The sequence below is a fragment of the Etheostoma cragini genome, chromosome 13 (genome assembly GCF_013103735.1).
Source record: "Etheostoma cragini isolate CJK2018 chromosome 13, CSU_Ecrag_1.0, whole genome shotgun sequence".
Classification (NCBI taxonomy): Eukaryota; Metazoa; Chordata; class Actinopteri; order Perciformes; family Percidae; genus Etheostoma; species Etheostoma cragini.
In genome coordinates this window covers 18,785,021-18,801,802 of record NC_048419.1, presented here as the reverse complement: position 1 = coordinate 18,801,802, position 16,782 = coordinate 18,785,021, and the positions used below count along the sequence as shown (strand labels likewise).

The 16,782-nt window shown below is 38.3% G+C and overlaps 2 protein-coding genes across 3 annotated transcripts in view; both read right to left on the bottom strand.

The window, feature by feature from the left end:
• The window catches only part of LOC117955625 (solute carrier family 22 member 5-like), a 13,393-nt gene extending 12,765 nt beyond the window's left edge, over positions 1 to 628 (bottom strand). Inside the window, exon 1 of the mRNA XM_034890226.1 lies at positions 294 to 628. The gene's annotated coding sequence lies outside the window, so the exon portion shown is untranslated. The remainder of the gene's footprint in view (positions 1 to 293) is intronic.
• Positions 629 to 13,879: 13,251 nt separating this feature from the next.
• The window catches only part of pdlim4 (PDZ and LIM domain 4), a 45,519-nt gene continuing 42,616 nt past the window's right edge, over positions 13,880 to 16,782 (bottom strand). For both annotated transcript variants that reach the window (XM_034889897.1, XM_034889898.1), the window contains 2 exons: positions 16,522 to 16,660; positions 13,880 to 14,373 (listed from right to left, as the gene is read on the bottom strand). In XM_034889897.1, the coding sequence (XP_034745788.1) occupies positions 14,169 to 14,373; positions 16,522 to 16,660 (344 nt within the window). In that variant the 3' untranslated portion in view covers positions 13,880 to 14,168. The remainder of the gene's footprint in view (positions 14,374 to 16,521; positions 16,661 to 16,782) is intronic.

Below are 16,782 nucleotides of genomic sequence, written 5' to 3'. Positions count from 1 at the left end.
ATGCGTTAAAAAAATTGACGTAATTAACAACAAACAACTAATTAACGTCGTTAACGCGCTATTTTTGACAGCCCTAGTATTTTTTTAAACATATTAGATTTAGCATAAACGCACGTGTTCAACAGCGTTAATAGTGAGCAATAAGCCACACCAGTAACTCATGTACAACACAGGACATTACCGTACTGAATCGCACACTTAGCTAGCTATTCAATTCATGTATATTATACAAAACATCTAACAACAATATAAAATTCAATTGTTTAAACATTAGCTACTTCAACATGTCTTACCGGGAGTTGGAGGGTAGGACAAGCTTGCGTTGGCAGGGAGAGGAGGAGGAGGCGGTCAAAGCTTTTTTTTGAGTAACTCCACCACGATGCACGTATGAATCCCGCTGCTTGCCGTCACCGCGGCTAAGTTAGCCGTTGCTAGTTTAGCGTTGGCCCCAAAGACTCACGTTATACACAGCATACATTATTAGACTATTTCCTCCAGCTAATCACCAATAAACTTTTTCGTATTGATAGTCGGAAAGGAGAACATACTGAGTAATTATAGAACTTAAAGAACACACACTAGAGAACAGGTGAACTTAATCAGAGGCCATATATTTCGCTTGTCGAAGACCGAAGACCAATCCTAGAAAACTCGCGAGAATATGAAATATCGCGTCTGACTGTTTTTAAATCTTACATTTAAATTAGATAGTCGATGGAGAGACTTGCTCAAAAACCTGATGAACTGGCTTATAAAATAATTCTCTCTCACTCATGCCACACACAGTCATTTTACTATTTCTAGTCCTGGAAGGATCAAATCTAGTGTAGACCACTGAACTCATAAAATATCGGAACTCTTGTAGATGACAGAGGGCAAAATGTTCACCAACAGCATATTTTTATGCTGCTGTTAAAACAATAGTGGATGCACTGGTTAACCTCCGATGGTGTTTGTTCTTAACCGTCTCTGGTACTTCTCAGGGTCACCCTTGTTTTGTTTCAATGGCAACCTCTCAACAATCCCTGGCTGTTGATTGACTAAATGACATCAGAGGTCAGGGGGTCCGCAGATTGTCAGCAGATACCATCGGATTCTTTCCGCACAAATCTCTTCCAACAATGTGTACTTTATCAGCCAAGGTTATGGCCAAAGGTTTCCTATTTAATTCCTTATTGGACACTTCTTCATCAATGAAAACAGCCCAAACCTCTCCCAACCATTCTCCTGCTTTCCACTTGGAACACAGTAGCTGTTAGTTTCTTCTCAACTGGAAAAAAGATTAAAAAAAGAGGTCAAGGTCTGTGGCGTTATTCACTTTTGGACTGAGCCAGCTTGGTCCCAGTAAAATTCTCAGGGTCACTCAGACAATGGAGGCTCTTATCTCCCAATAAAAGCTGCATAGTCAGTAATGTAGGTGAACACCCTGACACGCCCAGCTAAGAGGCACTTAGGGAGGGAAATGCCTGTAATTTAATAAAATTGAATGTTAAAAAAAGCCTTGGAGTCACCACTGCCCATCAACGAATTAAACAGAAACTAATCCTGAAATTAAACAGACAAGTTAGTTACTCAAAACACTGCTTAATAACCTAATTTACTTTTTACATGTTTACACAACCAGCCTCAAAGCTTTGCCACCCATTATATGGTGTTTACAGTCATTACCCAGCCTGAATTGCAACTGAATAAAATGGTCAAGTAAGCATCCATGTCAGTGCAGAATACAATAGTTCCAGTGTAGTCTCTATTCAAAATGGGAACCACTTTGATGTACAAACAGAACCTGCCGGAAAGTATTATGTCATTTAGATTTCAGAGTAAAGGGCCAGTGAATAAATTCCCGTCCCAAATGGTCTCTTGCACTGCAGGAATGAGACATTGTTTAGCTGAGTAGGCCAAATGGGATAGTCATGTCAACAAGCCCACACAAGTATGAAAGTCCATGCACAAACAAATATGCATGCACAAACACACATGTACTTAGAATTTTTAAGAAAAACTCTTACATGCAATAACACTCACAACCACACACACACACACACACACACACACATACATACACAATCCTCTTTTTGATGGCCCTTGCTCATGAAAACCATGGAAATGCCAAGCAAACAAGTGCTCTCATTTGGCAAGCAGGCCACTCGCTGGCTAACGTCAATGGGAACTACTGTACCTGCTGGGCCAGATGGGACATCAAAACTGACTCAACCATTGAACTACAGTAAGAGTGGTAACTGGCATGGATATATTGCTCTATATTTACTTTACTTAAAGATTTATGCCAGACAAATTAAAGCATAGGTTAAACAAGATGACAAAATTAGCCCTGTGTTTTAATTTGCAGCTGCATTCTTTCGATGGTATGTTTGAATCAGCCGGCGCGAAGGACATCTATCCGATTGGTTGCTGGTCATTTGCCGCTGAACCGCGTCATAGCTCATTACCGTAAAGTTGACCTAGTTTCAATTTTCTGCTTAATGCTCAACATGTTCAACACGCCAAACATGTGGCGCTGATGGATTTGCTGCTTCTTGCAGCTGAGGGAAGAAAGCTTCCATTGAAATTGAATGACTTACGGTAACTTTTAGCTCAAGTCAACCACAGTGTGTACTTACAGTTAGCTGATAAATATAGTCAAGAATAGAATTTAAGGATTTTGGGCCTGTAACCTGGAGGAGCTACATTATCATTGTCCTAGATCCATTACAAATGCAAGCCAGCAATATCACATGGGAATGTCGGGGCTTAGCATTAGAGTCTGGCAAATGATCTGTTTTGGATGGATTTGATTGCTTAAATCCATACACCACTGTGTTGCTTCCAACAGCCACAGACTTTAATAGAGCTATCTTCATGCTCTGTCGTCTAATTTTGGCAAACAATGTACAATTAACACTTACATATAATGCAGCAAAAAACTTGGCCAAGGAATGGTAGCATGCATTTTTTGGTTTTCTGGCATATTATCTGCCTCCAGTTGTTATCTGGTTTTGGCTGGGGGGCATGCTTCGCTTTGTCGATAGCCAAACCAATGTAGAGGACTGTTTTTATCTTCCGTTATAACTTATTTTGTCATAGTTGAGGTAGCTTGACTTGGTAATTGAGGGTGAAAATGAGAAAATATAACAATTACGCTCCAATTGTCAGTAATTGGACCAATGTCTGGTGGCTTTAGTAAATTGGATGGTCTCAGTACTTTAGAGAACTGAGAACCTCCACAATTGATGTTGTGTCTTTCTTTTAGTATTGTTTGCAACTTTTGTTTATCAATTTTTATTCTTATCTAATCACATTTTACTAAAAATGTTATGTGTGTTCGTACTTTAGTTGTTTTTGACATTTATTTTAAATTCTTCTTTCAGGAACTGATCATCATCATGCTCATAGTCCTGAGAGATGTGGATTGGTAGCAGATAAAGTATGTCAATGTTGTAGAGCAGTGTGATGAAAGAAAGAAGATTTTATAAACCTAAGCCATCAATAGCTTCAGTGAGGAGAGTTGAACACCTGCACCAGCTGGTGAACGGAGGCGTCTTTCAGGTCCAACACAAATCTTAAATCAGTTTATGTCCATAGATGTGAAAACGCCAGCTGGCATTGGACGTATTAACATAGAGCTGTACTATTTACATGAGTGTGTGTTAAAGAATGGAGAGAGAGTACTCTGTAACTACTGTAATATTACTACTTTGTCCAAACATTTTTCTTTTTTACAACTTACACATTAGACTTCTCATGCTTTATCGTTTCGATGTCTTGACACTGATACCTGCTAGCCTGGTGGCTGGACACCTATAAATTGTCACTCATATCTGAGATTTAATTAAAGTGATTAAAAAAATACAATGCATGTCAGCTTTACATTGGTATTGTGAAATGCTGTATTTTACTGATAAATCACTTTTGAAGTGAATAGGACTAGAAGGGGAAAAACAGGAACGCACAAGTCTTTCTGTTCTTTTTCTCCAGGGCATCAATCAGCAGCAGAGTGAGTCGGTACATCTGGACCAAAGATTCTGCTTCCATTCATCTACACTTGTTGCCAAGGATCTGACTCGTTGGGTGAAACTGAAAGTTCAAACCAGGGCTAGGTGCATACTGCATTGTGTAAATATGATCACATAAATTATGTCCAGTTTACTACTGCTTAAGCAGTTGCCCCAAAAAACAATCTTATAGTGCTTTGCTTAATTTTTTATTAAATTTTTTTAACAACAAATATATTTTAGAGTCCCTGTTTGATTTTGATTTTAGTGTTTTCATTTTCAGCAAGGTATTTCACATGAAGATGAAGTAGCATAGACTACTGACCACAAAGCAACACAATGATAGTGAAGCAAAAGAATTGTGAGCCATACCCTCAGATAATCTGTGACTTTTTGTCCAAAGGTAAGGTAGCATTTGCAAATAGGTTAAGATTAAAACATGAAAAGAAAGCACTTTAGAGTTAATTTTATACACTTCTTTGACAACCTATGCAACACAACAAGGGCTTTTCATGGTGCAGTGAGCCTATCTAGGTTAATGGATTTTCACAGCTGCAAATCTCAGAAAAATATTTAAATCTTCACTTTTGAATAAACATTAATGTTTTATTAATGTTCATTCAATCTTTTAAGACTGAAGTTTGAGTCAAGAGTCTGAATGTGGAGATTTGCGCATCCTGTTTTTATAAGAAAAAATGACCCTAGTGTTTTATTTGGTCGTAAAACCTGTTTTGATTCTGGCTGAATGTTAGCTGGAGACACCAATCCATTATCCAGTGGTCTCAGGCTTCTGGTTTTCCTTTTTGTTCTGACCTCTTGCTGAAATCTGTTTATGTTCGTGTGCCTCTGAGGGAAATGAAGAGAAAGGATTTTGTAGTGACATTGTAAGATGTCAGAGGAATTGGTCAAAACGTTGGAAAAAGGGTTTTAACAACTAAGCGGGAGTTCAATATGTATTGCTACTTTTACAGTGACTATCTTAACAATCAATGTTTGTGAGATTTACCATAAGGCCAAAGCATAATAACCCCAGTAGACACGCTGGACCCACCTCTTTCTGTCTCTCTGATAGAATTATGACTCTCTTTGCTCTATACTTACACTCTCAGACAATTGTATCTCCGGTCTGTCTGCTTCATGAGGTCCAGACTGAGCTGTTTAGAGAAATAAAGGCCTTTTACACTTAGTTAAAGATGTCTGGGAAGGACAAAAGACACAAAGGGGAAAGAGAAAGCAAAATAAAGAGAAAGAAACCAAGACAGAGCTGGCACATGTATCTTGCAGTTTTTGTCCTACGGTGCCAACCGCTGTGGAATGTTTTAGTGCAGTCACAATGATATCCGTTGAAACAAGTAGCTACTTCTTGTTAGGGTATTGTCGGGATAGAGAGGGGGTATGTAAAGAAAAGTGTGTGAATGTGTGTGCTTAAATAGAATGTTAAAGCAAAGAAGCAAAGAAGGTATGAAGGAGACTGTCCAGTGGGTAGAAGAGAAATACAGACAGACAGACAAAAATTAGGGCAGAACTTGTTGACATCTGTTTATATTCTACTGTTTTGTTAGGCTTCTTAGGATTGGTTCAACTCAATTAAGCCTTCCAGTTTTCTGTCACTATCCCTTTAACTTTGCCTAAATGTCCCAAATGAATAGCTCAGACCAGGACTTTTTTTGTTTTTTGTTTTTTAAATAAGTGTTTCTGACTCAATGGAGGGGGATCATAGTCCATAATTTAATTTGAGGTACTGTTGAAGGTTAAAAGGCCCAGTAAATCCACAGTTCAGTAGCTGACAACCTTCAACATTTGATGCAAAATTAAGAAAGTTGCTCTGAAAGAGCAGCAGCTAGAAAAACCGGATTGTTAATGGAAACAGTTAATGTGGAAGTTGTTGTCCATCATCTCCATGCCAAACTCCTCTGAGAGTATAGGATCTAATGTTTTATTGAATCATTATATATTGGCTATGACTTTTATAAAAAGATAAACTTTCATTCACCTATTTAATCTGTCTGTTTATTTCTAATTTTGTATTGAATTGTACATATTCACAAGTTTGGTTTCAGAAGGGATGCTTTCAAATGATAGAAACAAAGATCAGAAAACCATTCATAACTTCAGATAGACAAAGCAATTTGGACATTTCATTTAAAAAAAGAAAATTAGCTAAAAGAGCAAAGTGTCTCTTAAGAAACCTGTTGTTTATGTCCATATCCAAAAAGCCATTTCTTTAATCTGTCATTACCTATAGTTCCACACACTTCATCCAGGGGCAGGTCCTGTTGACAGGAGACGTGCCTCTAAAACATGAACCACACACTTGCTTTTTGCATCCACTTTTATATAAACAGACTTGAGAGGGTAAAGATGTGTTGATTATGTCTGAAACTAAAGGTTACTGTTGCCATTGTGCTCTTTGGAGTACACAATTGACCTCCTAAAGGGGATTACTTTGCTGCATTACATTGAAAGTGTATATTTTTAACAATGTCACTATGAATAAATATTGACTGTAAAATAAAATTTGTCTTCTGAGACTGACTTTGTAAATTGTTTCCAACACCAGCTTACACCATGTCAGTTATTTATGAATCTTTAGCAATGTGGATTATGTCTGATCAAATTGGCACACACGATGCAACGCATTTCCAAGCATTGTATTTCTTCTCAGCCTAATGGACTTACCATTTTGTATTGTTTTCATGTGTGACTATCAGCTAAGGTCAGGGAGAGGCAGCTAACCTGAACTAGAAATTATTTAGAGAGTGCATACATCTGTCTAGGCAGAACAAAACAACAAAAAAACTGTATTTTGTTTTATGTTCAATGGTTATTATGTGCCAGATTGCTTTTCATTTAAGTTAGTTTATGGGAAAACAGCAAGTGTTCCAAAGGGAATTGTTTGTGCCTCGGCCCATGATCTAACATTCCACATTTTATTGAAATCTGTCTACACAATTCTAAGATATCCCGCTAAATCAGACAAACAAATGGGACTGAAAATATAACCTTGTAAGTGAAAATAAAAATAGCACAGGTTGGATCAAATTATGTGGGTAAAAGACTGTCACATAAATAAAAAAAACACCGGAATTTAAAACTGGAAATGTGTTGGCGTACTGGGCATAGGCAAACATATTCTGCTTGTCAGAAACCTAGTTGAATCCACAGCTCTTCTTCACATTATCCATTTTGGGATTGCTATATTTTTGGGACATTGTACTAATTTTGCACACTTTTACACAGCCCAAGAGACAGTGATCCCCTCTTTGTGGCAACATCAGAGCCCTCCTCTTTCATCCGACATATTCAGGACCAGCCTCAAGAATGTACTGCTCCTTTGAGAGCTGAGCATGACTGAGGTCATACTATGGGTGTCTTAAGATTAGTCTCTCTAAATCTACTTTTAATGAGAACGAAATCTAAGCTCAATCCAAGCGTCATCCCTTCACAAGGCAAACAAAACATTAGGATGCAAGAGGCTTTCAGTGACATACACATGAAATTACCAACAAATCACAAGGGCACTGTATATACACAAACTGTGCACATTTTCATTTAGATTTTAGGCTCATTGAAGATATACGTAAATACACACACACACACACACACACACACACACACACACACACACACACACACACACACACACACACACACACACACACATGTGCATCCAGAAATGAAGTCAAAACACAACCCCCTTCAGATTAAAGTCCATGATAGCTCTGCCAAATTTTAAGGAAAGAACATGGAGTCATTTTTTTTCAAATAAATTGCTCTTGCAATCTGCCTACGTAGGGCCTGGTTACATTTCACCTACATTTTATACATAGTTTAAATGGTGAGTAAAAGCAGGCATCATCCATCATCCATCATCTTTACACGGTTGTTACATGTGATGAATTGGGGCTTGGCGTTCGGACCAGCAGATTTCACTCTGAAGAAACTCTTGCAGGCTTATACAAACCCAGTACATTTAGCAAAACGTACAGAAATTGGTCAGCTATCAATATAAGTCAAATGTTCTGATGTGTAGCCTAGTCTTGTGGCTCAATCTGTGAATGTCTTGTCACTAGGGCTCTAACGATCCACCAAACTTTGGTTCGGTTCGGTTCAGGATTTTTGACCAACGATTCAATACAAACCTCAATTCTTTTTTCTTTTCTTGGGGGGGGGGAGGGGGGGGGGGGGGGGGGGGGGGGGGGGGGGGGGGGGGGGGGGGGGGGGGGGGGTAGGAGGTCCTCAGTAAACGTAATACAATTTTTTTTCTGCCACATGGCATCGTTATGTCATTAATTACATCCCAGTTTGCAACACAGTTATACCTAGTAGATATTTTATTTACTGATATTGATTGATTTCAATGTTGATTGATCCAACACCAAAGACTCTATTGCACCTTAAAATAATGTTTACAAAATTGTTTCAGTGGTTCAGATAAGGTAAGATTATGACACCGTTCAACACGCTCATTTATTTTTAGTACGATAGTTTTGACACTTTAGCTAACTGGGAGCTCTGGCCATTAGCTGCAGCAAAGCCAGTTTGCTAGCACCAATTTTGGTAAGTTTCTTCTATTGACAGTACTTGGAGATATCTAGCAATCAAGATTTGTGTAAAAATTGGCCAGAATTCTCCTTTTATGAGAGATAAATAAACCTAGCAATGTCACACACTTCATATCTGAGAGGAGCTACACTCACAGGCTCTCCATGGTTCATACCATGCAGCCAGGTTATAGTTTATCCCCCCTGCTGTTTTGTAACTTGGTCATCAAAACACAACTGCTTACATTACTGCTTCAGTTACACCAAAGCCGTTATAATGGAACTTGGTTACAAATAGTTATCCCTTTAATATTCACAAAATTGCCAGTGTTATTGTAAAGCTAAACAAAACTTAATTCCAGACCCTTTCATCATTGACCAAACACTCCATATTATACCCTCCAAGAACATTTACTGTGATAAATTCAGGTTCTGTGTGATGCTTGTGTGTATGGGTCTTTTGAGTTGTAGTACAGGTCTTCAATTTACACCTAAGCAAGAATGGCTAGAATGCCGCTCTGCTGTATGTAAAGTTTTTTTTAGCAAGGCATGTCGTCACTCTCCTAGTTAAACTCTACAAATCATGGTTGGTACCGCATGGGCCCACAGATCAGGAATGAACAGCATGCTCCATTAAGATAAGAGGAGTACATAAAAACAGAGAAATAGAGAGATCAGGTATGGTTGTCATTAATGGAGGCATTGCATTATTATAGTTTTTGATTTTCAAACATTGTTAATTGCAAGAAAGATGTAGGAAAGTACAGTAAAACAGGAGAAAGATAAATGATGGATAAGTTGAAGTGTGAAAAAAAAGATAAGTCTTATATTTATTAGGATTCCTTATCTATTTTTTCAAAAAATATTTTTGCACTTAGCCTCATAAAACCATTGAGTCTGATCCACTGTGTTTGCAAAATGATTGTTTTCTTTGGTTTCAGGCCTGGCCTAGTGATCTTTATGCATCACTGTTTATCCCCTAGTCAAATTAGTTTTGTTATTGACATGAATGTAACTGGGACAAATAGGGGTGGTTGTGTGTGTGTGTGTGTGTGTGTGTATGCTGACATAGTCAAAGAAAGAGCAAGTGAGATAGTTAATACATTCTTTTCCCATGTAGGCCTAGGTGTCTAATTTGAGTTAGCTTGGTTATTGGATTTGGAAGTTAATTCAAGGAACCTGCTTTTTCATTTCTCATAAATGCAATGGACACTGCACTAGTGGCTGCAGTCTGCTGAGCAACGCGAGCTCTGTTTCTGAACAACTTGAAGTGTTTATCTTTAAAGTGGACTGAATGTTTATAGATGTGATAGAACCAGAATTCTTTCCATGCGGCAAAGTATCGCTTTCTCTCTCTCCCTGTATCTATCATTGCCTCTGTTTTGCTTACAGTTCACTGTGTGGGACTGCTAAGTGAAGTTCTTCCACACCAGATTATTTAGGTCATTTCATATTTACTTTAAAGACTGAAGGAGGTATGCAGACTACCAATTTTTTCAATGAAGGAAATATATATAAATCTCCTCACCGTAAACTAGTCCAAACCATGGCACTGACACAAATAATGATTCCCTTTTGTAATTTTGTAATTTCTAGATTTAGAACGATTGCACACATGTCACACGTAAGATAGAGGTTTAAAGATGCCCTGCCACACATATTTCCTTACTTTGTGTTCATGTCTGAAGTTCTACCATGGACTCTGTAACATTTTTTTTGTTAAAAATGCCTTCTTTAGCTTGTTTGAAGCCATTCTAGCGTCGTATAGAAAGCCTGTATATTTCTTTTCAGTGGCTGGAGCTGACAGAGGATGTTGCAGTTCATTTTCACATTCACGCCATAACAAACACATTTGGACCTAACATATAAAAAAGAAAAAAGAAAGTAAAAACTGTTTTGTGTGGAAGGCCATCCTCACAAGAATTGTCTCACCATATCACGTTAAGTTTGGGACTGACAGCACAAGACAAATGCACATGGGAAACATTAGCAAACACGAGTAATGCTGATTACACAAAACACTTCTGAGAAGAACCTATCGGCAGAGACACCAGCGTTTTGTTTACTTAAAATCTGCAGGCATACACAACAGTTCTTGAATGAGTTATTACTTAAGGTGCAAAGTAATTTAATGAGGTATGAGGTGGCCTCTCGCTTCGGGTTTTGGTTACAAGAATTCCCTTGAATCTGTGCCCCATTCTGCAACTGCATGTATCACAGATTCTGCACTGGTGCTGATACACATACAGCAACATGAGAAGCCACAAACGTGATGAAATTCAACACATGTAAAACGCCATAAAGCATTGCTACAAAGTATGAGAATACATAAGCACCATTGGCCCATTTCCCAGATAGGCATTAAGCCTACAGCTTGGTTAAAGTGCCCCCTTTAAAGCATAAGCTCAAATTTTCTTTTTCTGATGGGGCTTGTAATCGTACAACATTAAATTGGGTCAATAATGAAGTTATGTTCATGAGGAAAGACTATGGGTACTCCAGGACTGAATTAGGGCTTAATCAAACATCTAATAACGCAGTTAAACTTCCGTTCAAAACCTACAAGAACCCGTTACTGTACAAGTATCTTTTGATAGGAGCAATCCACTTCAGTCAGATTTTAAGTAGTTTGCATGACTTCTTTTTTTACAAAGAAAATGCAGTAATCATTTCACAACTGTAGCTCAGACATGCACTGTGGTCATACGTGCGAAGCCTACAGACACTGTTTTCTCCAAGTCACCATAAAGATTTCGGTTTTCGTAAAAAAATCTTGTTGGATTCAATCATGTCTCGGGCTTTTTATGATGCCATCCAGATTTTCTGACCTTCATTAGGACAGTGTTGTAGGCACATACTCTCACAAATGAGCACTAAAAGAGATGTTTGAAATCAATAGTATTTAACTTACTCCAGGACTTCACAATAAAGAAGTTACTACTCGTAAAACAATGGGTTTCACATGCGTTGCTCTTGTGGGCAATAAAGTTGAATGAAATGCAACACTATGAAAACATGAGAGAAGCTTTTGTATCCAGACACATTGTTGTTCAGATTTAAGGCCACTGTGAAGTAGATGTCTTAGGCTTTTTGGTCACAAGACCAGCATGTTGTCTGGTGGTCTTACAATGTAATATTATGGTAAAACTGACTTTATCAAATAAAATGAGTCCTTTGTGTTTTTCAGTGAAGCTTAGGACATTTTTGTGGATAATTCTGCAGTTAAGACCAGTGAAGAATGTGAACGATCGTTTCATGGTAATGCACTTCTCATTTTATTTAGATCCTTGAAAAGAAAAGAGAAGCTCCAGTCAAAAACCATGTGTTGGTAAAACAATAAGTTAAACACAAAGAAGAGGATTTGTGTCAAAGAAATCACTTAAAGACACTGGGTATGCAAAAGGCATGTGAGTGACATGTTATACACTGTATGTTAAAGCAATCACAACAAATATGTACAATACCAAAGAAACAATGTGGTAGCAATATAATTTTCACATAATGTACAAGATAACTAGTATTGATGGCATACCAGCAGCTACACATCACTGTTGACAACTAGAAAAAATAAAGAGACATAGACATCAGCACTGCAAAATTAGTTTTCTCATTTCAAATAAAAAAGTAGTTTTGTTAGAAACATTTCTAAAATTAAGAATAAGTTCACTCTTCTCCACCCAGTTTACTTCACTATTCACAATAAGCCAAGACTGATGGCCACATACTGAAGTCATAAACGACACGCTTCTTTCTTCTTGCAGAGAAAATTTCTGTCAAAAGAAAATCCATGCTGACCTCTCATTTCTCTTTCTCCTCTCCATCCCTCCCTTGCTTCCCCTCTCTCAGAGGAAATGATGGAGGGTATTTCATTTGCATTGGCTGTGAGCAGAAATTTGAGTTCATAGTAGGAAGGGAATACAAGTACGCATATTTCAAACTTTCCAACTGTGTTTTTCAACTGTCATGTTTCTATGTCATGGGTCCAAAAACTAAACAAGGTGAATATTACTCCCACATGTTGTAGGCTGTGGACAGTTTTATATGACTATGTCTCCCTTCTCAAACATGACTATTTAAACAAGTTGTCACGAGAGGCGGAGAGCATCTTGGTGTCAAAATGGAGTGTTTTTAATAAACAGACCCAGTAAACTGGGAGTTGAAATTCAGTGAGTTGAAATTCCTTCTCTCCGTCAGGTCCTTGACAGCACTTGAGTTACAAACTTCTGTGAATGTCATGCTTGCTCAAAATGTCATCAATGCAGGCATGCAACCACTACATTAGGCTAAGTTACTTCAACATTAGAGTCTAATTTCTTGCAATTTGATGTTTATAAACTGAGGTTGTTGTGATCCCATCTAGGAGAAATTGCCCCTGTGTGAGTGTTTATCTGATGAGCAGGTGGCACCTTGTACGGCAGCCTTGGCCACAGTGTATGAATGTGCGTGAATGGTTCCTGTACTAGGTAAAAGCGCTTTGAGTAGTCTTTAAGACTAGAAAAGCGTTATAGAAAACCTTACATTTAACTCTGAGGATGTCATGCAGGGTTTTATTTACATGTTAGTTGGATGGTGGTGGTGCTTGGATAGCTGAATTTTGATGCATTTAGTATAACTACCAAATTATAACTATAGCTTATAGTTTGTAGTTTGGTAAACTCATTTTCCTTCACCCTAACCATAAATATTTGTTTATGATGAATTATTGCTCATCGTTTCACGTAACTGAAAAGTTAGCAGAAAAAAGTGACCATCAAACAGATTCCCAGTTCCCCAGTTATGTAACATAAAAAGTCTGAAAAATAGAAGGCAGAGATGTATGTTACAAAATGCAAAAGTACATTCTTAACAGGAGTATAACTGTAACATAGTTAGAAAGACAATGAAACCTTTAGTCACCTTAACCGAAGCTCAGAATATCTTAAATGACTTTGCAAAACACACAATGACATTTTGTGTGCTGTGCATCATGGGAAACTGTCGTTATAAAACCTAAATCCAAAATTAGTCAGAAGGCAGAAAACCCACAAACTCCTCTGCCCATTTCATCTCAGCAAAAACTTCAATCAACTAAAAATTTGAGATAACCCATGTCACAAACACTAGCGTAGATATTTTAAGGCTATTTTATAAGTGAGCTAATATTTAGCTGGTAATAAACTCATGTGCTGATTGTTAGAGTATACTGGTGTAGAAATTTCAAACTGCATAAACATCTCATTATCTGCAGACTCCTGACCTCTGTGTGAATTTGTTGTTTCTGGGTTATTGCTTGGAATATTCTGGTAATATAGTGTGCTTGTGATGTGGATATGAACATCTTTTCTGAATATGATTTTATGGTGGTTTAATGGGTTGGAGTTTTGGGATTCTCATCAGATCCAAGGCTTATTCTGTCAACATATTTCAATATGCTCAATAATACATAGTATTTATCAAGACTGTCAGTGTAGAAATGCTGATCTTGGATCACTGAAACATACATTTTATAAGACTCTCCCAAAGGCAACTGATCCAAGATCGGCATTCCTGTTTGACAGAGCCTGATAAATGTAGGCTCTGATACTCAGTAGCTCCATTCTCTCAGATCTTAGTTTCCCAGTTATGTTACAGTTTAGCGAACTCCGTCTCCATCTCAGACTAGCTCCACCTTGGAGTTAGGGTAAACTGCAACAACGTCGTAGCCCTCTGGGGGCTGGACGCGGGCCTTGGCGTGGGTCTCACAGTACAGACTGTCCTCGATGAAGAAGTAGCCTCTCTGCTTAAGGTTGACGCCGCAGTCATCGCAAGTGAAGCATTCGGGGTGGTAGAGCTTGTCCCGGGCCTTCACAATGGTGCCACTGGTTGGGGAGAGGAATTATCAGAGCGTGTTAGACTTATGAAGGCGTTAACACATTAAGAAAAGACAGAGATGCAGCAGAGGATGACTGTAACATGATATGAGACGATTGGCAGTAGTGTAGACTAGTCCAGGACTGTTAAATATGTATTTAGCCTTTCCCAGACACTGCTTCGCCTTCAGGCTTTTGCTTGCCGTTGACTGTGATCTAAAGACTTAGATTAGACTAGGTTCCTCAATGTGCTGTACGACACTTTTCCAATTATTATTTCACATTGATTAATCAAGTATAATTCTTTTGACAGATATATATTGCCTGAGTTGTTTATGTTTCAAATTTCAAAGATTTAAGTGATGCTTATCAATCTCTTTTTGACCATGGTACTTTAGTTAAAATAAACACATTTGAAGCCATATCAAGGTTTAGAACAATCCTTTTAATGCTATTGAGTCACAGTGTTCCTGTTCTCGATCCCAGGTCCAGCTTAACAATGCTGAAAGTAAAACAAAGCCTGAGTCTAAATCAGGAATGTATCGGTTATTGACATTGTACAGGAATAACACAGCCTTATATGTAGTGTAAGGGGATGAAAGACCAACAATAATTTAGACTCTAAATGTTTCCTGTATGCAGAAAAGCAGGGTGGCAGAAACCTTACAATGGAACACTATAGGGTTGTACTGCTGAGAAGGATGGAAATGCATGATTGGAAAATTATGCAATGACACGCAAACTGCCTTAAAAGGACAACTGCAAGCAGATTTTAGGGAGGTGCCATCATTGCAGAGGACACAACATTCAGCAGAACACTTTTAAAGGAAGTGTGATACGGTACATTGCGGAACCTTCCATTATCTATGCTAATCACCAATTATCGTGTTATAACGACTGTAACCATGCAGGTATTTTCATACATTTAATCATATGTCATATTTCAAGGAAGCTTTTCTGAAAGGAGTTATAGGTGGAAGGTCACACACACACACACACACACACACACACACACACACACACACACACACACACACACACACACACACACACACACACACACACACACACACACACACACACACACACACACACACACACACACCATCTTGGAGCTGAATAGTACATACATAGTATAGTCTGCTGACTGGCTTCTGATCAACACTGGTGCATTTGGAAGTTCACTGCTTCACTCAGTCACACAGGGACGGCAGTTGTTCAGGGCGTTGTTCATTCAATGTTCCCAATAAGATTTTCCTTTCTGGACTGGGGATTTGGGCCAACGACTTCAGTCATAAGTTTCTTTTTTTAACTGCCTTCCCATCAAACCACATGACTTGCAGGATAAACTCTTGACACAGTGTTCTACACTCTTTTGAAACGCTGTAAAATGCTCATAGGTCATAACAGCCTTATTGTGGCCTGCAAGCTCCTACAATACCCTCTTGTTAACAAGTAAAAGTAAGCTGGTGACATCACTGCTCACCTGCAGCTTTTTTTATAGAGAGGGGATTACCGGTGCATGTGGTTACTTTGGCAGAAAGGTGTGTGTGTGTGTCTGTGTGTGCTCATGTTCTTGTGGTTAATGTTTAGTTTAGGTTTGTGTTCATGCACCTATGTGCATGTGTGTGGGATAGGGTGTGGAGAATGGTTTATTCATTAAAATGATAAATGGGAAAGGCTTTCCTGAGAATTTGTGAAAGGCCTGCTGGTGCAGGTAGGCCTGCACAAGTTAACCTCTTTGTTTCAGAGTCAGGGAAGAACCTTCACCCACCTCACGTTGTTCAACTTTTAAACTTTATGACCACAGGAGGCCAGATGAAACAGAGACGTGTGATTTTCAGATGTTAATTAAAATAGTTTTAACTGGAAATCTGATAATAAATCATTCCTATTTGTATGTACTTATTTTCTGCATCTTCAGCAGTCTGTAATTGTAGACCACAGTAAGTTTAATTTTAAAACCATTACGTTTTATGCTGTGATATGTATTACCTTCAATTGAAAAAAATAAATATTGTGGATGCATTGAGTGTTTTTTTCACTTAAAGCCAAAAAATGCCAAGAGATAATCACATACTATTTAAATGTTTTTGTACATGGTCCACTACTCTGTTTTTTATTAAAAAAGGAAGCCAGGATCTGTACAATACTTACACAATGCCATTACAACAGCGTGTGCACTGGGGTAGCTTCTGAAGACCAGACATGGGGCTGGGGATTGGGCTTCCCAGTTTGGGGATTGGAGACCTGATTGGAGACTTTAAGTTTCTCATTCTGTCTGTTGGGGACACACCTAAAAACAACAACAACAACAACCACATTACATACAGAATTTTTGGAAAGTTCACCTTAAACCATTCATAGGACAGATCTTACAAATACTGTAATAAACACACGTATATATATATATATATA